The following is a 24,742-nucleotide window of genomic DNA, read 5'->3' as shown; positions in this document are numbered from 1 at the left end:
CACACAGCCCTGGATTCACATTCCCATCCTGACTGTATTGTATGACTTTGGGCAAGTTGTTTAACATTTATGTGCCTTATTTTCTTTATCTGCAAAGCCACGACAATAGCACCTGCCTCGGAGAATTTGAGAAGTATGTGACATATTGAATAGAAAGCACCAGCCTAATGCCAGACACATAGTAAGCACCTAATAAATGATAGCTGTTAGTGTGACTGCATTTCTTGGGCACTTTGAGGCTCTTGAGGCTGAACTCCCCAGAAGCCCCGCTATGCATTCTTTACAGTTGTTAGTATTAAACAGTTAGCAGATTCACTACTCAGTGAACAGTTTTTGAGATCTTACTAAGTGCGGGCCCTGAACTTCGTGTGCATCCTGACTCCTCTCACCTTGTTAAGGCAGCAGAGACATTCCTAACACGCATCCCTCTGCTTGCTGGGCCCATCCAGTAAGGATGTGAACACCGCCCAGGCTGCAAGCTCCTTCTAAGACACGCCTGTCTTTCACAGTTGAACCTTGAGTTCCTAAACCGCCTGCAGGAGACATCAGGCGGAGCAGGTCCCATTAGACGGACCTGCCCGTCCCCCCCCCCCCCCCAAGAGCGCTGTCCCCGGGGACCTAGGCAGGACAGGCGGGCCTCGGCGGGTATTCCCTGCCTCCTCTCCCCTCCGCCAGCGCGCGCGCTGGACTGGCCCTCCCCGCGCAGTGGGCGGATCCGTCGGGAGCCGTCCGACCCGCCCGCGGCTGGGCCCCGGCTGTACCGCCTTCCAGCTCGCGGACGCGCCCCGCCCGTCCGCCCGCGGGGAGCCCAGCCCCACGCGCCGGCTCCGGGATGAGCAGTGCCGCGTGCGCCCCGGGGCCGAGGGACAGCCAGGCCGCCCCGCCCTGGCCCCGAGAGTGATCAGCAGCCGTTACCGAGCCTTTTCATGGTTCGCTTGGATGGGAATTAATTCTGGGATGGATAAATAATGCATTGAGGTTCGCGTAGTCCAAGGCAAGCCTTCGGTCGGGAGCAAAGGAGAGGGAGCCAAGGGAGTCTCGCCGGTAAAGCCAAGCAGCCATGGGGGCCCGAGCGGGGCAGGAGGTGCAACTGGGCAAGAGGAAGAGAAAAGGGAAGTGGATGACAGCATGATCGGCACAAGGACGCTGGCCTGGCGGCTTCTGAAATATGCTGAGCCCAAAGATCAGGCAAGCCAGGAGGGGTAAGTCCAACTTCCTGGGGCGGATCTGGGCACAATGTGTGTCTCTTGGCTAACACGTGCAGACACTTAGCCGGCTGCCACACTGGGAGTCAGATGAGGCAGGCATTCCAAAGGCATCTTCCTGACGGACATGCCTTACCAATGAGGCTCCTGGGGTCTGTGGGGGTCACACCGGAGACTGCAAAAGGGCAGTAGCCATGTTAGTGCCCAGTCAATGTTCAGCCCTCATCCAGTATTCTGTGTTTTGCTGAGTTCCTGGGTGGCTCAAAGTGACCAGTTGGTGAAAACTTTGTTCCTTTACTAAAAAATGCAGGACACTCAAGATTTGCCCTAGCAGCCAAGACAAAAGTGGCCCTCACTAGGGAGGGCCATATCCTGGTTTCTGGAGACAGCCAGGTCCAAGTGAGAACCCTCATTCCTGTGGCCTGGGAGGGTGTTCTGTAGAGCCTGAAGGAGCCACCTGGGCTGGGCTGCAGGAAGCAATTCCTCAGGCAGGTCCCATGGGGAGAACTCCTAGGAAGCTGCACAGCCTGGAGATGAGGGTGTGAGGGCAGAAACTTAGAGATAAGTAAGAGACGGCAGTCTGGAGAACCTTGCAGGGATGATCTTGCAGGACTCGGCCACTGCCCCAGCCAGCCCATGTCCCTGCAGAGTGGCCTGGAGACTCAGGACAAGTCCCAGGACTAGGAACAGCATCTTCCTAGGGATAGCAACTTCTTGGCCAGAGTGTCATTTTAGATGAGAACATCTATCATTTAAGAAAATAGAATGTGCCTGAAAAGGTGGCCAGTGTTTGGGGAGGGCTGAGCCTCCCTTATGAGCAATGACTATGAGGACAGGTGGTTTGGAGGTGGGTCGAATACCTGCCTGGGGAGCTTGGAAACAGCGTGTCTCTCCCCATGTGTGTGTGTGAGTGACAGGGACCCTCCAGCCCCCCGTGAACTCATGGGCAACACACCCATCTCATTAGCTTCTAACAGATGACTACTGGATGGGCTGGCCTTAACAGAGCATGGTCACAACTGTCAGGACTCTTCCAAGGGGTGCTCCAAATGGATGATAACCTGTGGACCCTGGTGGGCAAAACAGGCTGTGCATGGCTCTGCTGAGGGGTGGGAGTGCAATCTAGTGACCAATTAAAGGGTTGGGCCAGGCCATGCATGCACTTTGAGAAAATTTAAGTCTGTCCTCCCACCTGTCTAATGTGCTAGCCACTGGCCAGATGTGGCTGTTGAGCCTTTGACATATGGCTAGTCCAAACTGAGAAAAACACACACTCGATTCTGATGACTTGGCAAAAAAAAAAGAATGTAAAGTATCTTAATAATGATTATATTGAGTACATGCTGAAATGACAACATTTTGGATATATTGGGTTAAATAAAATACAGCATTACATTTAATTTCACCCGTTTTTTTTTTACTTTCTTTTAAAGCAGCCACTAGAACATTTACAATTACAATTGTAAATCGTATATGGCTCACATTATATTTCTATCGCACCGTACTGGTCTAGAAAGAGATCGGGGCTTCAGCAAAGAGGCTCTCAGGAAGCCAGCCTTTGAAATCCCGAACTTCTTACAGAGTTGTCCTAGGTCAGCGGTTCTCAGCCAGGAGTGATTTTGTGCCCCCCCACAGGGGACCTTTGGCATCGTCTGGAGACATTTTTGGTTGTTCCAAAATGCTAAGGTGGAGGGACACTCTGCTGGATGATATTATCTGCTGAGATATGTTAAAAGATGACTTTTATGGTACCGTGTGTCAGCTAACTACTTACCCACAAACATGTATGATCATAAACTATGATAAGAAGCATTCTAAGAGCATATACTACAAACGTAGCATCCAGAGGAAATAAGTGGTACTTGAGCTGTAAGCTGGGAAATGACAGGGAAGTAACTAGGCAAAGAATGGTGGAAGGTAGAGGCTGCCTTCTAGGTGAGGAACAGCATGTTCAGGCGCTGTGGGAGGGGAGGGGCACACAGGAGTAGGAGGCTGAAGCTGGGGGCAGGGAGGGGCAGCAGGCACAGCATGAGGCCAGAGACCAGGTCCGGAATTGGATGATGCAGGGTCAGGCTTTCAGTTTGTTAGGGAATAACCCCCCCTAAGGACATTTCTGGAGCAATACAGACCAGAATGTGTGTGTGTGTGTGTGTGTGTGTGTGTGTGTGTGTGTGTACCTGTGCACACCTTGAAGAAATTGGGCTGTGGTAGAAAGAACTCACATCAAAATTCATCTCCATTGAACCTATTCGGAGCTGGGCAGGATACATGTTATAAACACAGCAAGCATAGTATGCAAATCACAGCACTTGATATCCAGATATTGCCTTGTCCAGACTGCTCCAGACTGTTGGTATTCCAGATATCCTTCCAGGCTGTGCCACTATGTGGGTACACTGGGTTGCATGAAAAAAAAATGGGGTTGCTTTTGGGGATAGTTGATAAAATCAGCCTCAGCCAGCTCAGAAGCCTCTGGGGTCTGGCCAAAAGGCTGCTCTGCAGAGAGGGTCTTCCCAGGCACCCTTCTTCAGAGTCAAGTGGGCTGTTAACTTCCTGGCAGGCCCCCATCCAGGCCAGCCCTGTTGGCAAAGGCTGCCAACACCTGAAAGCTGTCCTCAGGTCTTTTTCCTATGGAGGGGGAGACGTCAAGATTGAGAACCTCTGAGGGAGTGCCTACGGTCACTTAACCTGCATATAGAGCTAAGTTTGGTCCTCTGTCATGCCCTGACAGAGCTCACTTTCCAAGAAATTAGAGGCAGAAGAGGCAGATGTCAACATGGGACACACACGCACACGCACACACACGCTTGCACACCGGCATATACGTAAGAGGACAATAATAATTCATAAAATAGAGAGGCACCCAAGCTAGCTGGAAGAGGCTCTAAATAGGCCAGTGGATTCAAATATTGTGCTTAGTTTTAAGTGCATCACACAATTCAGACTGACTTCAGGAAAGTTGTCCAGATTGGCTCAAATCAGCATAATGTGGCCATTAATACAGTATGTGATTTTAGCTTGCCATTGCTTGCTTAGGACCAGTTCAGACTCCTCCTAGCTAGTCATGGCCTGTTGAAGTGAGCCCAGGCTGTTTGGAACCAGGGGTGGCTCCCTGCTCCCCGCTTGGCTCCAGAGGTCCCTTCCAGGGACCCTTCCCTGTCGCCTTGCCCCAACAAGCTCTTCCTCCCCTGATGCCCATTTCCATATTCCCAGAGTGGGAATCGAAGAGAGAGCTTACCCTGCCCTTGCCACTTTTCCCAGAAGAAAAATAAGATAAATTCACTAAAACCCCGTGAATTTATTACATATACAGTGGAGCAAGTCACAAGTCTGTGTGTTTTGTGACACTAAAAGTTGCCATTTCTTTTTCAAGACAGAAAATAAAAGCATAAGGCAGGTGCCTTCTGCTCTGGGAATAGGAGAGGAGGAGCAGCGGAGCCTCGTGCCGTAGCTCAGACCCACTACCACGTTCTGTGCACGCTCCCTCCTCTGCTCACACAGCCCCTGGGAACACCTGGTTAGAACCAGGTCTGTCTCCCCACCTCTCCAGCCGTAGGCAGAACAGAGCCCCCAAATACTTGACCGCGATGCAGCCCCAGCTGGCTCCAGATTGTTCGCCTTTCTGAAATCCCACTGTAATGGGGCTTGCGTCTTCAGACATCGGGATGTTCTGTCAGTCTTGCTCGAGGCTTGTTGTTCTGGCCTTGCCCTAGTTTACTAGGATGAGGGATGGGACACAGACCTGTCACTTTACCTCCCAAAGAGCTCTGGACTCGGCCTGTCTCACTCATCCTCATGCCATCACCCACCTGCAGCCGTCGTCATCTTTCACCTGGACCATACCAATAAGACTGCCTCACTCTCACCCACCTCCATCCATTCTCCACTTCAGAGCCAGAGCTATCTTTTCAAATGTATATCCAGCCATAAACTCACCTCCAGCCTCTTCCCCTAGCCCCAGCTTGGACTTCTGCATTGCTCTGTAGGTTAAGAGCCAAAGCCTTTACCATGGCCCACAAGGCCCCTCTTACAGTCTAACCGGTGGCCACCCCTCCAGACTCCTCTCACTCTCCAGGCTCCAGCCACACTGGCCTTCTTCCTGTTCCTCAACTGTCCCATGGGCCTCCTACCACAGGGCCTTAGCACGCCATTTTCTCTGCCTGGAATGCCTCTCCCTTCTCTCTCTCTGTCTCTCTCTCTCTCTCTCTCTCTCTCTCTCCCTTCTACACGCACATGCACACACACACACACACGCAGGCATACACACACACACACACACACACACACACACACACACTCCTGGACTCCTACTCACCCTCAGCTATCGATTCAAATAAGGGAAGGGAAGTCCTCACTTGAGGACTGCTGCATGCTCTCCTTTCTTTCTTTTTTTAACATTTATTTAAATTCAAGTTAGTTAACATACAGTGTAGTATTGGTTTCAGGAGTAGAATTTAGTGATTCATCACTTACATATAACACCCAGTGCTCATCCCAGAAGGTGTCTTCCTTAACGCCCCTTGCCCATTTAGCCTACCCCTACCCAGAACCCCTCCAGCAACCCTCAGTTTGTTCTCCGTATTTAGGAGTCTCTTATGGTTTGTCCCCCTCCCTGTTTTTATCTTATTTTTCCTTCCCTTCCCCTGTGTTCGTTCGTTGTGTTTCTTAAATTCCACATATGAGTGAAATCACTTGGTATTTGTCTTTCTCTGACTTATTTTGCTTAGCATAATACACTCTAGTTGCATCCATGCTGTTGCAGATGGCAAGATTCCATTCTTTATGATGGCAGAGTAATACTCCAGTGTGTGTGTGTGTGTGTGTGTGTGTGTGTGTGTGTGTGCCACATCTTCTTTACGCATTCATCAGATGGTGGACATTGGGCACTTGCCATTAATTTGGCTATTATCGACAGTGCTGCTATAAACATTGGGGTGCATGTGCCCCTTTGAATCAGCTGTTTTTGTATCTTTTGGGTAAATACCTAGTAGTGCAATTGCTGAGTCATAGGGTAGTTCTATATTCAACTTTCTGAGGAACCTCCATACTGCTTTCCGGAGCAGCTGCACCAGTTTGCATTCCCACCAATAGTGCGAAAAGGTTCCCCTTTCTCCACATCCTCACCAACACCTGTTGTTTCCTGAGTTGTTAATTTTAGTCATTCTGACAGGTATGAGGTGGTATCTCATTGTGGTTTTGATTTGAATTTCTCTGATGATGAGCGATGTTGAGCATCTTTTCGTGTGTCTGTTAGCCATTTGGATGTCTTCTTTGGAAAAGTATCTATTTGTGTCGTCTGCCCATTTCTCCACTGGATCATTTACATTTTGGGTGTTGAGTTTGGTAAGTTCTTTATAGATTTTGGATACTAACCCTTTATCTGATATGTCATTTGAAAATGTCTTCTCCTAGCCCATCGGTTGCCTTTTAGTTTTGTTGATTGTTTTCTTCGCTGTGCAGAAGCTTTTTATCTTGATGAGGTCCGAGTGGTTCTTTTTTGCTTTTATTTCCCTTGCCTCCAAACATGCTCTCCTTTCTTTACAGCATTTACCTTGGATTATAGTTGTATGCTTCCAGGTGGGATTTTCTGATGGCTATCTGTCACTCCACTGGACTGTGAGTGTCCTGAGGGCAGGAACCGTTTCTGGTTTTGAATATCATTATACTTCAATGCCAGGCATCTGAAGGACACTAAATACATATATTTTGAGTGAATGAGTGAATGAATGAATGAGTGGTAGTGAATGAGCATTAGTCTGGGAGGCTGAAGCACTCTGCCCTAACTGATCCGGGTCCTTAGGAAAGTCAGCCCTTCCTGGATACCTGGGTGGCTCAGTCAGTTAACTGTCTGACTTTGGCTTAGGTCATGATCTCACAGTTTGTGAGTTTGAGCCCCACATTGGGCTCTCTGCTGTTAGGATGGAGCCCACTTCGGATCCTCTGACCCCCTCTCTCTGCCCCTCCTCTGCTCATTCTCTCTCCCTCTATCTCTTTCAAAGTAAATAAACTTAAAAAAAAAAAAAGGGAAATCAGCCCTTCCTTTGACTGACTTATACGTTCAAATATTTTCCCAATTTGTTGCTTGCCTTTTACGTTTATATTAGGTCTTCCCCGCAGATATACGAAAGTTCTTAGTTTTTATGTGATCGTTCTGTCAATATTTTCTCTTAGAGTTTCTGCCTTTGTGTAGAATATTTCAGAATAAAATTGATGTAGCTATTAAAGAGGCTCTTTCTTTTAGAGGAAATCATTAAACTAATGAGCCACACTACAGCAGCTTTAGCTATCTTTGTTAGCAAGCGTATCAATGTCTTGGGAGCCTTGACGAATGTGCAGAGCCTGGTCAGTACTTTGGGGATGGAGCGAGAGAGCTCTATGAAATGAAGGACTTTCACTGGCCTCATTGTTCTCGATTCTCCCCGCAGGAAAGTAAGCCAGCATTTATTGCGTGTCCTCCAAGCTCGAGGAGTCTCCACTACACTTACGTAATTCTCATAACTATACTATGATGAGGCGTCAGTGCTCCCATGTTAACAGATGTGGAAGGAGAATCACGGGTGCCCTGCCAGCAAGTGGTGGCCTTGGTATTCATGTCTGTCTGGTGCTGAGGTTTCTGACCTCCCTCCCCAACCCAGTGTAGGGATCCACACCACCCAAAGACCACTGAAGGTAGCACTGCCTGTCCCCAGCGGAGCTATAGATTCTTTGAGTAATAAGATGCAGTGATTTATTTCTATTTATTTTAATTCCAATGTAATTAACATACAGTGTTATATTGGTTTCAGATGTCCAATACAGTGATGCAACAATTTTATGACATGACTCAGTGCTCATCACGACAAGTGTCCTCTTAATCCCCTTCACCTATCATCCTTTCCCCTCACCCACTTTTCCTCTAGCAACCACCAGTTTGTTCTCTATATTTAAGAGTCTGGTTTTTTGCTTGTCTCTTTTTTTCTTGGTTCATTTGTTTTGTTTCTTAAATTCCACATATGAGTGAGATCACATGGTATCTGTTTTTCTCTGATTGACGTCTTTCCCTTAGCATTTATATACTCTAGTTCCATCCTTGTTGTTGCAAATGGCAAGATTTCATTCTTTTTTATGGCCAAGTAACATCCCATTCTTTATCCATTCATGTATCGATGGACCCTTGGGTTGCTTGCATATCTTGGCCATTGTGAATAATGCGGAAATAAACACAGGGTTGCATGTATCTTCTCAAATTAGTGTTTTTATTTTCTCTGGATAAATACCCAGCCGTGGAATTACTGGATCATAGGGTAATTCTATTTTTATATTTTTGAGGACACATCACGCTGCTTTCCACAGTGGCTATACCAGTTTGCATTCCCACCAGCAATGCACGAGGTTTCCTTTTTCTCCACATCCTTGCCAACACTGTTTGTCTCTTGTGTTTTTGATTTTAACCATTCTGATGTGTGAGGTGATAGCTCATTGTGATTTTGATTTATATTTCCCTGATGAGTGATGTTAAGCATCTTTTCATGTGTCTATTGGCCATCTGTATGTCTTCATAGGAAAAAATGTCTGTTCATGCCTTCTGCCCATTTTTTTATTGGGTTATTTGCTTTTTTGGTGTTGCCGTGATATTTTTAAGTAGATGCCCACAGCCTATGAACACATGGAGACTGAATTTAGACAATTGTTGGAATATTTAAGGTTGAATTAATAATATGTAGTAGAAAACTAAGCAAAAAAAAAAAGACAATTATGAACTCCAAGGAAAGCAAAAAGTGATGTGTGAAAAGAAAAATTATTACAGTATACTACATAGCTCAATTGGGACTATCAATTGCACAGTGCAAATTAACAATGCAAATTTGGCATGTTGATCAAACCAAATTATAATAGAACTATATTGGGAAAATGGAGTGGGTGTGTATGTCTGGTAGGGACAGGAGAGTGAAAGAAATAAAATCTTCACTTTCCATAGCAAGAAGACAACAAATAATAGTTAAAAAAGAAAAATCACGAAGTGACTTGGCATGAAAACATAGATTGGTGAAACAGGATAGAAAGCCCAGAAATAAACCCAAGCATATATGGTCAATTAATTTATGACAAAGGAGGCAAGAATATATTATGAGGAAAAAACAGTCTCTTCAATAAAGGGTGTTGGGAAAATTAGACAGTCACATGCAAAAGAATAAAACTGGACCATTATCTTATACTATAGAAAAATCAACTCGAAATGGATTAAAGACTTTAATTAAGACCTGAAACCATAAAAACTCCTAGAAGAAAACATAGGTGGTAAGCTCCGTGACATTGGTCTTGGTGATGATTTTTTTTTAATTTAATACCAAAAGCAGAGGGAACAAAACCAAAAATAAATGTGTGGGACCACATCAAACTAAAAAGCTTCTGCACAGCAAAAGAAACCGTCAACAAAATGAAAAGGCAGCCTACAGAATGGGAGAAAATATTTGCAAATCATATCCCTGATAAAGGGTCAATATCCAAAATATATAAAGAATTCACACAACTAAATGGCAAAAAAATAATAATAATAATAAACCCAAACAATTCTATTTAAAAATGGGCAGAACTGAGTAGACATTTTTCCAAAGAAGACATATAATGGCCAACAGGTACGTGAAAAGGTGTTCAACATCACGAAGGCGAGGGAAATGCAGATGTCACAGTGATATACCACCTCATGCCTGTTAGAATGGCTATCGTAAAAAAAGTAAAAATAAAAAAAAAAGATAACAAGGATATGTTATCTCAAGTGAGATATCTCAAGGGAGAAAAGGAAACCCTGATGCACCATTGATGGGAATGGAAATTGGTGCAGTCACTGTGGGAAACAGCATGGAGGTTCCTCCAGAAATTAAAAATAGAACTGCCATATGATCCAGCAATCCCACTTCTGGGCCTATATCCAAAAGGAAATGAAAACAGGATATCAGCAGGATATCTGCACTCCTATATTCATTGCAGCATTATTTATAAGAGTCAAGACATATAAACAACCTTAAGTGTCCATCAGGGGATTAGTGGACAAAAAAGATGCGGTGTATATATAGACACAATGGAATATTATTCAGCCATGAGAAAGAAAGAAATCCTGCTATTTGTGACAGAATAGACCGATCCCAAGAATGTTATGCTAAGTGAAGCCAGACAGACGAAGACAAATACTGCACAGTATCACTTCTATGGGGAAACTAAAAATGGCAAACTCCTAGAAACAGAGAGTAGAAAAGTGGTTACCAGGGACTGTGGGGTAGGGGTGGAGGGGTGAATAGGGAAAGTTTACTAAAAGGGTACAAACTTTCAGCTATAAGATGGACCAAGGTCTGAGGATCTAATGTGAAACATGGCGGCATCGTCAGTAACACTATTTGTATAATTGAAATTTGCTAGCAGAGTAGAGCTGATATGTATCCCCCCCACCCCACCAAAAAAAAAAAAAAAGATAAATATGTGACCTGATGGACGTGTTCATTAACTAGATGGGGGAAGTCGAGAAAATAAAGTGTCAATAAATGAATACTGTTAGAAATGAGAGGTAAATACCAAAAAGATCAAACTAAAAAGGATAGAAGTGACTGCCTCTGGGGGGTTGGGGAATGGAAGGTGATGGAAGGACAGGAGACTGCCAGGTTTCACACCACGGCTTGTAGGACTACTTGAGATGTGGTTGAGGAGTGATAGCCCAGAGGTCACGTAACCTCGCACCCGTTCGAACTGGAGGATTGCTCTCAAGGGATGGCCATGGGGTTCACAGACCTCTGGTGGCTTGGTTCTGAATGTGAGCCCTTGGTTCTGAATGGTGTGGCCTTCCAGGATATGCCCGTGGTGACTCCATGTTGCCCCCTGCCCAGGCTCGTCAGCTGAAGACTCCCCAAGACAGAACACCTTCAGGGCCCTGAGAGTGGGCCGGCAAAGGGACAGTAACCTATTTAAGTGACGCAGTATCTGGCTTTGTCTGAGACTCAGAGAGAGGGATGGAGGGCTAGGAGAGGGGTCAGGGAGGTGGTATATGAGAGTGGGACCAGGGTGTGGGCCAGAGCTCCGGCGGGGACTGGAGGCCTCACAGACAGTAGCCTGTGGTGCAGAAGGGAGGCCACGATAGACTCGTCCAGCGGTCTCCTTGTCCTAGGTCAGGCCCTGGACCCACAGCTCACAGCTGTCACCTTCCCTAAGGGTTCAGGTGCCCAAGCCTAGACGTTCTCCACTACTGGCTGGGTCTTCTACCCCGCACAGAAGCCTGGACTCTCTCCTGTCTCTCCCTCTGGAAGTTTGCTCAGAACTGAAATGAAATTGCAGAGGCCCCCAGATGAACCAAATGTCTAGGACAAGCTCCAGGCACCTGGTCAGACGAAATAAAATTCCAATTTGGGGATCTTTGAACAACAGTGGCCTCAAAGGACATTGCAGCCAGATTTTTTGAATACTGTTTATTCTAGGATTTTCATTGTTCATTTCTAATATTTTCCTCATTTTTAGAATCTAAGCATAATTTATGTACAGTAATATGTGCAAATCTTAAGTGTATAGTTCTGACCACCACCCAGATCAAGATACAGTCTTTCTTCCTTCCTTTTCTTTCTTTCTTTCTTTCTTTCTTTCTTTCTTTCTTTCTTTCTTTCTTTCTTTCTTCTTTCTCTTTCTTTCTTTCTTCTTTCTTTCTTTCCTTTCTTTCTTTCTTTCTTTCTTCTTTCTTTCTTTCTTGCTTGCTTTCTTGCTTTCTTTCCTTTCTTTCTTCTTTCTTTCTTTCTTTCTTTCCTTTCTTTCTTTCTTCTTTCTTTCTTGCTTTCTTGTCTTTCTTTCTTTCTTTCTTTCTTTTGAAAGAGAGTGGGAGAGAGAGCAAGCAGGGGAGGGGCAGAGAGAGGGCAAGAGAGAAAGAATCCCAGGTAGGCTCTGAGCTGCCAGCACAGAGCCCGATGTGGGGCTCGAACCCACAAACTGTGAGACCGTGACCTGAGCTGAAACCAAGAGTCAGATGCTTAACTCAGTCTTTCTTTTAACCTCAGAAAGTTCCCTCCTCTGTTCCCCATACCGCCTCACCCTCCTCACAACCAGACAGACACTCTTCCAATTTCTATCACCATGGAGTGGTTTTGCGTATTCTTAAATTTCATGTAAATAGAATCATAGGACAGGACTCTCTCGTTACTGACACATCAAAGGCCACAGATAGCCTTTCCACTTTCTTCTTTAAGGAAGGAAGGAAAGTCAGAAAATGTGTGTTGAGTGTTCAGAATGTGCCTATGAGTCAAGGGAGAAAATGGAAGCAGAATAATTTAAGTAAAATGCTCAAAATCACACAACTAGTAAGATCCAAAACAGCTTAAACACAGGACCCTGAGGCTCAAGAAGGCTCCTTCCCCCAAATAGAGCCATGTCCAGAGGTGGAGGCTGGGTGGGGTCACTGAGAAGCTTGGGCTCCAGTGATGGGAGTGTACCTGATCCCTCAGAAGCACCCGTTTCCATGGTGTTCAGTGTGCTAACGCTGGGTCCCGGGGCCAAAACAGAAGATGCGGTCATGTCACCCATTTGGTCCTGCTGTGTCTCAGATTTGTTCAGCTCAAAGGCACCCTGGCTGCACAGCAGGCTAGTAAAGAAGGAGGAGGAAGTGGGTCAGATGGGATGAGAGCATGGGTATCCTGTAGAAGTGTCTCACGAGGCGGTGCAACGGTGCTGGCCCCGGGTGCAAAGGTGTGTGGTCAGTCCAGGCGGGCCTGGCCCCATCCGCCTGCTGATTCCGAGGAATCCCAGCGTTGGCTGCTATTTTGTTTCAGTGCGCCATATTTCTGACAAAATTAGCCAGCTGGAATACCGCAGCCTCAGATACCTTCCCTCCCTGCTCGCTTTAGGGGTCAGACGTATATTTAATCTCACGCGCTGACAACTACTTAATAGCAGTGACCAGCGCTCGTGTCTGTTGAGCTTATGTAACCCTGCTTTAGAACAGGCACAACTCATGAAGCAACTTTCTTTGGGCCCTCCACCAGACCGGGGAGTCAAGTCCTCCCCCGTCCCTGCTTGGGTACGGCCCTGTGACAACCCTGGCCACTTCTGGGCAATGACGTGCCCCACAGTCACTTTCGTTTGCAAAATGCAGGACCACTTCAGTATTTCCGCATCCATCCTCAGGGCCGCATAACTGATTTTCACGCACCTCTTTGAGCGTGTGCTTCTTGGTCTGGCCCTCATCTGGAATGTCGCGTCTCTTGAGTCTCCGTGTCCTGTTGGAGTGCCCATTTTAATGTCCCATTGTGTGTCCCATGTGTGAAATCTCCTTTCGTCTTCAAAAGACCCCTAGTGAGAGACCACTGTTGCCCCATTTTTCAGATGAGGAAACTGAGTCCCAGAGAGATGAAAGAACTGGCAGCCAGGAGGGGCAGTGCTGGGATTCAAAACCCAAAGGCTCCAGGGGCACCTGGGTGGCTCAGTCGGTTAAGTGTCCTACTTTGGCTCAGGTCATGATCTCACGGTTGGTGGGTTTGAGCCCTGCGTCGTGTTCTGTGCTGACAGCTCAGAGCCTGGAGCCTGCTTCCGATTCTGTGTCTCCCTCTCTCTCTGCCCCTCCCCCACTCATGCGTGCTCTCTCTCTCTCTCTCTCTCAAAAATAAATATTCAAAAAAATTTTGTTCAAAACCCAAAGGCTCTTGAACCTCATTGAGCACTTCTTATTTCTGCAGTAGGGCTCTCTCCAGGCATCAGGAAAGGAAAGCCATCCCCTGCAGAGAAGGCCTCCTCATGGGTCAAGACCCAGAGGCACGTGTGCTGGTCAAGCCATGAGCCCCTGGGTATGGCTGCAGTGCAGAAAGGCAAGGGGGGAAAGGTGATGCAGCCTGGGGAATGGGCCCTTTCTACATCCAGGTCGGGCTTTAAACAAGGGAGTGGTGTGCCCGGATGGAGCGTTAGACAGTGAGGCTTGTTGCAGTGTAGGCAGTGTGTCTGCGGGGAGTGACTGAGGGCAGAGAAGGAGCTGATGTCCAGCAAACGCTCTGGGAGCAATGGTGTTTCCCGTCTGCCAACTGCAGAAGATGTGAGGGGGCAACAGGGCTGTTGTCAGAACACATCTACTCAGAGCACTCAGCCGCGACCAGTTAGGTTCCCTGCTTCCGGTCACTCCTCTATCCCCCAGAGTGCCAGTCTGTTGCTGCCTGAGGTCCCCATGCCAGGAGATGAAGTGGACAGCTTGTGTCCTGGAGAGATGCGCTGTGAACCCAGCCCTCCTTTCTCCGACTGCCTCTCTGCCCAGAATACCAGCTGAGAGGAAAACTGAGGTCTATGCCCCATGGAAGATGCCCGAAGTTTATAACACCAGCACTCTTAGGACACGGGACGCTACCAGATGCTGGGCCAGAGGAACTTCAGGCTGAACTTCTGGCCCCAGAGAACTAGGGAACGGACCCTAACCTTACTGTCTGAAAGTGGGAATAAATGATTTATTGGCAAGACAGGGTTAGGTAGGCCTGGGCCAGAAGACTGCCTTGGGCCCCCCTAGCCAGACAGCCAGAGACATGCCCTGACTCTGCTGAAATCATCAACGGCCTCAATGATTACTTAACCATGGGTAGAGAATATATTGATCTAAGCTAATGGCCTGTAGGCAGACAGAAATGAAATTTATAATCGATACTGAATTACATTGACTCCCCCGATCCCAGGCTCCTGGTGAATGGCCTGCTGATCTTAACAGAACTGGAGGTAGCAAGGCTGGGGCCAGCTGCTCTGGGACAAGGTGCAGAGAGAAGAGAGAGGTTTCCAAGAGGCTCAGCCAGCGGTAATAAAACACAGCACTAACCACCATTCATTCAGCGCCTCTCCATTTACAAAGCACTTGGAGAGTGCCTTTCATTTCATCCTCTCCAAGTCTCGGAAGTGGATGGGATTTGTGTTTTGCTCCCATTTTATGTGGAAACCTGGGACTGCAGGAAGCCAACGGGCCTCAGGCCTCCAAATTCTCCACCCCTTCTGTGACCTCAGGCAGCCTCTCTGCACACCAACCGCCAGACTCGGAGGCAAAAGGAGGCAAAAGGTGGTTCTGTGCTCTGAGTCAAGCTGCTTGCCTCTTCTCTGATTACAGGAATGAAATCACTGATACCGTGTCCTTTAACTTTTTAATTGTGTGAAAACAGGCCGCGGGTAAGAGAAATCCTGTTGGTAGATTTCTCCCAAACCAAGAAGGTCATCTACAGAGGCACGAGGTCTCTTGGATTTGATCTTTCCCGTCTTCTTTGAACTTGAGGATTCGCGCCTCATGGTGGTTCATTCGCTCAGCGAGTTTATTGAGAGGCTCTGTGCTATGGTGTAGGGATCCGGGCGTGGGGATCCCTGGCCATCAGATGCTCGCAAATCAATACAGCGTAGAGATGTCTGGCCGAAGGTGTGTGCCAGTTCCGGGGGCAGCAGAATGGATGAAAACCAACCCCTCTGGTTTGAAAAGCTACTAGGGGCGTCCTCACATGGTAGGAAACTGCACTGATGCCTCCAGAGTGAGTCAGGGCTCAGCAGGCCAGCAAGCACAGAAATGCAGAAATGTGGCATGAAATGACCCCTATGGGGACCAGTCACTGGCTATGGAAAAGAGGGGTGTGGGGTATGAGTGGGAGGTGCAGCTGGAGACCTGGCAGAGCACTGGCTCACAGAGGCCTTCTCACCTCCACTCCAGACCCACGCCAATGATGGCTAAAGCACAGCTTCTTCAAAGGAGACACAGAAGAGGGACCTCGCTGTGGGATGGCGTTTGGAGGTCCAGCTTGTAGATAGAAATTAATGGAGGTCCATGAGGCAGGAGGGGTTAGGGTAGAGTCTGTTCGAGGACAGAGATGTGGGCCCTGCGAGGGTCAGTGTTAAGAGCCTGGGAGCCAGAATTCCCAGGTCTGGCCACATGCTCTCTCCTCCTGTGTGTCTTCCTGTGCCCCCTCCTGGGCACATCCCTTCTTCCCCGGCCTTCCATAGTGTAGGGGATGAAAAACATTTCCTCTACCCTCTTAAGTTCTGCATCAGGGTCCTGCTAATTAAACTGATAGAAGACAGAGTAACAGGAGGAAAGGCCGTTGAACCCAGGGGCAGGACAATGTCGGATGGTGATTAGAAAATGTGTGGTAGATAAAGTTGTTCCGAGTCTCACTCTCCTCTTCCTGGTACAGGAGTGGGGGAGGCACCTACACGGGGAATCTATACCCTGCTTTTAGGCAGGAAGCGGGAGGAAAGAGAGCTCCTTCAGCGTTTGCCGTTTCCCGGTTGCCTGCCCCTCGAAACAGTCAGTGTGCCGTATTGCCACCATCAAGTGGCATGTTTCGGGGGGGCATAACCTGACCCTCTCCCATGTTCACTCCATTCTCTCATCCAGCTTCAGCCTCCCCACTGGTCTCCCAGCCTCCCAGCCCGACTTGGTCCTGCTGCCCTCCTGCTCCTGTTTCCCTCGACACGTGGCGCGGTGACAGTGAGACCTCGCGTCTGGGTGTCTCTGCTCCCTCTTTTACCTCTGTTAGGGCAGGTGTGTGCCTTTTCATCTCCATACCCCAGGGGCTAGCACAGGGTAGATGCACAGGAGGCCCCCACGAGTGGGTAAGTGAGTGCCAGATCAGCCGAATCGGAGGGGATGTGCCGCATGGAAGTTTAGAGCAAGCCCTCTTGCCAAAGACCAGCACCAGCTGAGCCGGGAGGCAGATCCGGCAAGAGCCAATAAAAATAACTTTAAAAAAAAATTTTTTTTAATGTTTTTATTTATTTTTGAGACAGAGGGAGAGAGAGCATGAGCAGGGGAGGGGCAGAGAGAGAGGGAGATACAGAATCCGAAGCGGGCTCCAGGCTCCAAGCTGTCAGCACAGAGCTCGACGCAGGGCTTGAACTCACGAACTGTGAGATCATGACCTGAGCCAAAGTCCAACACTGAATCGACTGAGCCACCCAGGCGCCCACAAAAATAACTTTCAAGAATGTGATCTTTTATATTGATTTCTTAAAATCATTACAATAATCACGATGAAAACAAATCCCAACTTTCTAGACCACCTCTGCGCTCTCTTAGAATTAGTACTGGTCACTTACGTACCCCTTGTCGTCTTTCGTCCTCCGGACCCTGAAGTGAGATCCATTGGGAGGGCCTGGCTGCTTCTCTAGGTCCCTCGGATGAGGGTCCTAGCAGAGAACAGATGACCAAGTAGAGTCCAGAAAGAATGCTAAGTGACAAGTTGGGAAAAAAAAGTCGGGGACACTGAGGAACCCTAGTGTAATAAATCACCTGAGGCTCGCGCCGTATTCCCCGGACAGCACGGGGACCTGACGAGGCCCCCTCGCCCTCCGCTGCAGATTGCATTAACGTTATGAAACTGTCTTGTCCGGCTCTCCACATCGCCCCTTCCATTACCTCACCTCTCCTCTCAATCAATCTTTCAGCCTCAATACTTACCCTTTAAATCAATTCCGCTCTGTGAGCCATCTTGCTAGTTCTCCAGCCTGGCTTTAAAATCCCATTGACTTTTATAAATCAATTGTGTTTTAGCTCATGGGCAGCCACTCGTCCACGCTCTTGGGGCTGCACTTACAGAGCTCCAGATGGAGAAGCATTCCCCGGCTGGCTGCAGGGCCTTCCCAACCCCAGTGAGCACTGCCAGGACCCGATGCCCCAGCGGCCACCCACGACCAGTGCTGCCACAGGCCTATTCAGAGGGCCCTGAAAACAATCAGGTGTGTTAGGTGGGGTTCTCCTGAGTAGACCTTGAGATGAGGATTGTCATGAGGTAATCTATCAATCAGGTGCCCCCAGGAGACACCAGAGAGGGGGTGAGAGAGCAGGACAGGGAATGGTACAAAGCCCAACCAAGGGAGGTGTCAGCCTGAGTCTCCTGGGATTTTAAAGTGTGAATACACCTCTTTACCCCTCAGAGTGGTTTCCTGCTAGAAATCAGGCTGCAGCGGCTCTCAGGCTCCCACACCCAGGTACTTCTAGTCCTCCCAGTGGCTGGGCAGAGTGGTCTCCCTTAACCCCAGGGCAGTCTTCCAAAACAGGCCTGCAGCCCTGAAAACCCAGGGAGTCAAGCCGTAAGGTACCAGGGATGGGGGTGTGCACATAAAAACAGGAAGAGGGATCCGAGGGAATTTGGGCAGAGCTTCAACATGATCCACAATCAAAGGTGTCTATTCTGTGTCCTCAGCAATGTGTAAGTTTCAGGACCCACCAGATGCTCCGGTCACTGCACCGCTGGGCAGGTGAATGGCCCACACACCTTCCCTGAGCCCCTCCTTATGTGGAAGGGGGAGCAGACAGGCTGGAGGGGACCCAGGCCCACCAGAAGGGCTCACAGAGAGGGGCCCCCTGACCTGGTGCCCTGGAAGGGCCACAGATGGGCCTGGGTCCGGCTTCCAGGAAGTGTCATCCGTTCGGCCTGGAAGGTCTGAGCAGGCAGCGGCCAGGCTGCTCTTGTTTGTGTTGAGGTCCCCAGCCCAGCATGATGCTTGTCACAGATAAATACTTGTAGACATTTATCAAACTAGTGATATTTAATTGTTGTTTGACATCTCCCAGGGGGATCCCATTCCATACCAAAAGAGCTCTTTCATTTTACAGTTTTTATTTTCATTTACTTCCCGTAATGGAACGCGTGCATTCTTTCCCTGTGTAAGATACACATCACTCGGGGGTACACTGTTCCCTCCACGAACGGTCACCGTCAGAGCTGTGACATGTTCTTTCTACACAAATACACATACCCACCAAAAATACATTGTGATGTCTTTTGTTTGGTGGGGGGTGTTTTTCTTCCCTTTTTATAGAATTTTGTGTATTGTTCTGGAACTTGCTTTCTTCCACCACTATAACAGAATTTAAAGGTAAAAAATACAGCAGGAAAGGGGAGCTGGGGGCTTGGGGATACCTTTTTAAAGGACGGTTGGACCTTCCTCATGGAGAAAGTGGCACTTGAGTTCAGAACGAAGGGGCAGAGAGAAGTTCTGTAGGGACAGGGGCGGCAGGTGCAGAGCCGGGTGGCTGGCACATGGCTGGCAGGTCTGCGGAACAGCAGAGACCAGTGCAGTCAGGGCCAGGAAAGCACGAGAAGATGAGAGGTCACATGGCCAGGGCCGGAGGACCCCTGGAGGCTGTACTGATGGCTCTGACTTTTACCTTGAGCATGACGGGGAGTCCCACAGGGCTTTCCTAGGGAGCAACATACTCTAACTCCCATCTTCAAAAACTCTCTCTGGCTGCCTGCTAGAGACTCAAGGGGGTGTGGCAGGGCAAGATCCAGCAGAAAATTTCCAGCAGTATTTCAGGTAAGAAATGATGGCCGCCTGAGGATGGTGTTTCACTGACTGATGGCGGAGACCTTGGGAGGAGTAGGGGGCATGGCCAGGAAAGCCCAGGAGTTCAGCTTCACACATGTGACACTGGAGGTGTCATGTAGACAGTGTGACAGACACATTGGTCCCTGCACGGGCACCTCGTACACACGGATGGTGTTTAAATCCACGAGACAGAAGCAGATCCCTGAAACAGTGAGTGTGGGTAGAAATGGGGTCCGAGGACTGGCCCTGGGCACTGGACGAAGAAGTGGGAAGATGAGACAGCATGGCGGCCAATGAAGGAAGGGAGGGGAGAGTGGTCTTGGAGCCCCAGGGTAGAAATGGCCCTGGAGGAAGGAGGTTACCGACTGGATCCATTACCATCAGGGGTCAAGAAATGGGAGGACCAACCTGATCCTTGGGTTGAGCCGCATGAGGGTCACTGCAGCCTCAATGAGAGTAATTTGGATGGGGCAGAGGTAGGAGAACCTGACTGAGTGGGGTCCAAGAAGAACAGGAAGCAGCTGGGGGTGATGAAGAAGCTGTGGAGATGGATGGTGGTGATGGTTACATAGCAACGTGAGTGTACTTAATGCCCCTGAGTCGTACACTTAAAAATGGCTAACATGGTAAATTTTATGTTATGTATATTTTACTGTGAAAAAGGGCATTAGGAGAGGAATTGGAGAAAAGGGAGTGAAGACACCTTTTCTGAGGTGTTTGATAAGAAGGGGAAGCTAAACATGGCAGCCTGTGTACATTCACCCCGTTCCTTTTGACTTCTGCAAAGCGTCTTACAGTGTGAACATAGCACAGTTTATTGGGCCATTTTCTGATCGTTGGCCAATTGGGTTTTCCCCATTTTTAGGGATCGCATACAGGGATGCCCTTACAGGGACTGCCTGTGCACTCGTGGTTCATTCTTGTAGGACAGAGACGAGAGGTGGAGTTGCTGGGTTATAGACCGTACATGTTTTTAACTTGAGTAAATACAGCCCAATTGCCCTCTACTTAGTGGCTTACAATTACTCACAACCCCATCAACACATGTCATTACCAGACTTTAAAAATGTACCTGCCTGAAGGGTACACTCGCTATATTACCTGCAGGCTATAATTTGCATTTTGCAGATTACTACTGCAATTCGGCATCCCGCACGTCTTGATTGTATTTGTATTTTCTCTTCTGTGCGTTTACCTGTTCACTTCTTTAATTTCTTCATCTCTGAGAAATGAAAGCTCCCCATTTCCTTGGTAGGCAGAGGGCGTGAATCAGGGCTTGGTCGGCTGGCCCCGCCACTCATCTTGCCCTAGCAACGCCTGGATGCTGCGCAGAGCTTTGCCCTTCTCTGATAATGAATGAACCTTTGGGTACTTGAATTCCATTTCCTCTACCCAGAGTTCTGACATCTCCCTGGGACTAAGGACCTTGAAGATGTAGGGGACCAAGCTCCCTCCTAGAGAACTCTCTTTGCATGAGTGTGTGTGTGTGTGTGTGTGTGTTTGCAAGTGTGTGTCTATGTGTAAGAGTGTATACATACATGAGTGGAAGAATGTGCATGTGCATGAGTGTGTGACTGTGTACGTATGTGAGTGTGTATTTGTGTGTGCATGCATGAGTGTGTGTTTGCAAGTGAATATGGGGGCTCCCAGGAAACACCAAAATCTCAGGGTTCTGCACTGTACCCGGAGGAGTTCTGTAGATTTGGGAGGCATGAATGGATAAATAAGTGAATGAATGAGTGAATGAATGAATGGCTGTGATGTGAGCGAAGGGTGCCCTCCTTCTCCCAGGGTCATGAGCTTGCCCTGGGCCTGCTCCTGGGCCCTCTCCGGAAACTCCTGTCAGTTCTGGAACTTTAGAATGTCTGAGCTCTTTGACTTTGAAAGCTTCACCTAAGTGTTCACAGAACTGAATAAGTTCATTCAAGGAAATGCTGAGGACAGGAACAATGGTTATTAATAAATCATAATAATGATTATTTTCCTTTCGAGATACTCAGTTGGCCTTATAAGAAGCAACATCTCTGTGATTGATCAGCTGAGGAAAAGCCTGGGCTGGTTTGGCAGCTTCGTTAGCATCTGCACGAAGTGCCTCCCTGGTGAACTGAGGGAGCAGAAGCTGGCTTTTCTTCTCTTTTGAGGGAGCTTGGGGCAGCGCAGGCAGGGATGCCTGCATCTGCTCAAACAGAGACCAGTGTAACTTCCTGCCTCAGTGCAGACCCCTTGCCTTTGCCCCAGGGAACGAGGCTCCCCCCCACCCCGCCTGTCCCCTACCCCTGCTGCCTGTCCCCTCCACGCCTGCAGCCCTTGGGAGGGAAGTGCCCAGGGCCTGGAGATCAGGACAGAAAACACCCCCCCTTCTTCGTCCTGCCACACTGAGGGACCATCAGACCACTCACAGAGCAGTGATTTATTTATTTATTGGACAAGTGTGCTGGCCACCTGCTGTCCACCAGTGCCCCGTGCTCTGAGAGCTCAGCCTTCCTGGGCAGACATGCTCAGACAGACAGTGCCTCACAGACATGGCCCAGTGCCCAGAAGAGGGCTCCCCAGCACTCCTCAGGGTTGGGGAGCACTGATGAATCGCTGAATTTTTGTTGAACTCCTCTATGTGCTGGCCCTGCTCAGGATGCGATGGGGGGTGTGGAAGGAAGGAAGGTGCCTTCTGGGTCCTACCAGCCCTATGATCTTATCAAATGAGACCGTTTTAGGCCCCAGAGCAGCAGAAGACAAAAAACAAAACCAGGGATGTGGCGCTGGAACATTCTACAAAGTCAGATTCCTAACTAAAGACCCCAAAGGGTCGAGGGTTCTGCATAACCCTTATGGATTCCCTAAGAAGAGAAGAATATGCAAATAGAGGAGGCGGGAGCCAACCCACGCCCTGCAGAAATTCTTCACCCATGGGAGCCCAGCTTCTGTCAAGGCTTATCTTAGAAATCTCTAGACATAACAAAACAAAAGCCTAGGCACTGCTGACTTGATTTTACCATTGATTCTCAAACCATTAAAGGAATTTTAGAGATGAAGAAACTGAGACCCAGAGAAGAGAATTCAGTAACCAGGGAACACCCCTGTCCCCTTTCCACTTCAGTCCTCTGTCAGACTCCACCAGAGTCTTGGGGTTGTGGTAACCCTACTGTCCAGGTCCCTAGGGCCCCATAAGTCCCTGGGCCCGGAAAGGGATCAGTGCTGAATCCAGCCCTGCTCCAGCCCCTCCACAGCTTGAGATGGGAGGAGAGGGGGAGGAGCAGGTACAACCCTTGGAGCAGAGAGGTCCCTCTGGATGCTGCGGGTCCCTCCACCCCCGCCCCTGCTGCTTGCCAGCGGGAGCCCAACTGCTTCTTCCCACAGAACAGCCAAGGTTTCAGGGCAGAGGCAGAGTGCAATGCAGACCCCGGACATGGTGCTATGGGCACCTGGAAATGGAGGGGCAGCCTTTCCAGGGCTGTGGGGACACTTCTAGGGAAGTATTAAGGCTCATTCAAGAGGGGAAGAAGGCCCAAGTGACCAGGAGACCTACGAGGACCCCAGATGTGCCCCCACCTCCAGGGGCAATCAGTTAAGTGGGCAAAGGGAACAGGCTGATGCTTTATACAGAGAGCAAAAGCCTATGGGCAGATGCTCCCCTGATAAGTGACCCAATAACACGGTGAGCTAAGACAGTAACTGAGTGTCATGTTCTACCTACTAAATTATGGAGTAGGACCATGCAAATTATATTTCACGTTGGTGGTTGTGAGGCTAGTGGCACACCAGTATGGTTTTGTGGTGTCACATAGCCACACACCACTTTGAGAAGGAAGCGTGCAATGGCACCTAACCAGCCAAGAGCCATAGAAAAGCCCGGGCCCTCTGCCTTGTGAGTTTGCCCCAGGAACCAATCTTCAGGAAACACTTCTGCACGGAGACATCCGCTGCACCATTTCCATTATCAGAATCCTCACTGTCATGGTAACCGGTTACTGGCACCATGTCCATGCCATGTCCTTGCACTCTGCAAGACTTGGCCGTCTCTCCTCCTCCACCTCACCTGGCAGGGTCAGGTGTCACCATCCTACACGCACCCAGCTCACTAATCAGCACACTGAGGCCGACAACTCACAGAGCCGGCCATGATCCGAACCCAACCAAGCCCGTATTTCTTCAACCAGACCCCATTGTCTGTTTAATCAGATAACTAACATTGGAAGGACTCCAAACACCCAGCCATGAGGGACTCTTTAGGTAACTCACAGGGATAGTAAACAGCCACAGAAATAAAGGAGGGAAGTGGACTTTAATCTAGTATACGTCCATACGTATGAGGACCAAGACCCCCAGAAATGTGGGGAGCAAAGGTATAGAGCAGCCACTAAGTGCAAGAGCAAATGAAGGTCAGCTCTTGGTGCAGGGCTTCAGAGGTGGGCCGCTTTCCTGGAAGGAGGAGCTGAACCATGGCACCTGACTCCTCTGATTTGCCTTCGCTCTAGTTTCTCGGGAAGACCCTCTGTCTGCAGGGATCACAAGTCCCCTTTCTGTGCGTTGGGATGAGCCTGGAAAGAGCCTGCTTGCTCTCTGGGCCAAAGCGCAGCCAAGACAAGGCTGGAACACTTGACACTGGCCTCACCACAACCAAGGGACAGCCACGGGGAATCAAGGTGGAGAAGACACGGACTGACATAGTCTGAGCTATCACAACTGTTCAGGGTGGCAAAGAGGATGATGTGTCCTCTTAATCCCCCTGCTGTCGTGGGCTGGCCCCTTCTAGAGCAGGGCCCCCAGTGGTAGATTCAGGATTATTCCCAGGCCATATGTCATTCAAGGCGAATCTGGGGACCACCAGACTATACAGTCTCTTCGGATAGCAGCTGAGTGTCATGTCACACTTAATATCATGATAAGACATATACATACTTAATCATCAGGGAGAGATTAAGTAGCCTGTGATATTTGGCAAGCATGACTTATATCCATTCCCCGAGCGACACGTGGTAAGAACCATGTAGAACTGGATAAGACATCATGTCCTCCCCTCTGTGTCCCTCAATGGGGCAGAAAGGAAACCACAGACATAATTACCAGCCATGGGTCATATGTGCTAATAGATGGGGAAATGACTCTCTGGAGAGGATTCAGAAGGAAGGTTCTATGGAAGAAGCATCTGAGTTGGATCTTGAAGGATGTGTGGGAGCTCACCAAGCAGCCAAAGCCAGGGGTTGAGTGAGAAAGGGCTGGAAGAAAGGTCCAGGTTACTGGGACAGCATGGGCAGAGAGTAGGT

General features: G+C 48.8%; 1 protein-coding gene across 3 annotated transcripts in view; it reads left to right on the top strand.

The window, feature by feature from the left end:
• Positions 1-802: 802 nt before the first annotated feature.
• ARHGAP22 (Rho GTPase activating protein 22) overlaps positions 803-24,742 on the top strand; it is a 142,751-nt gene continuing 118,811 nt past the window's right edge. For all 3 annotated transcript variants that reach the window (XM_047073082.1, XM_047073081.1, XM_047073083.1), the window contains exon 1: positions 803-1,202. In XM_047073082.1, coding sequence (XP_046929038.1) covers positions 1,169-1,202 — 34 coding nt within the window. In that variant the 5' untranslated portion in view covers positions 803-1,168. The remainder of the gene's footprint in view (positions 1,203-24,742) is intronic.

Source organism: Lynx rufus, unplaced genomic scaffold (assembly GCF_022079265.1).
Source record: "Lynx rufus isolate CCGP_SWC_20201006 ecotype Redwood Valley unplaced genomic scaffold, mLynRuf1.p SCAF_11, whole genome shotgun sequence".
NCBI lineage: Eukaryota > Metazoa > Chordata > Mammalia > Carnivora > Felidae > Lynx > Lynx rufus.
This window is presented reverse-complemented; position numbering and strand designations above follow the sequence as displayed.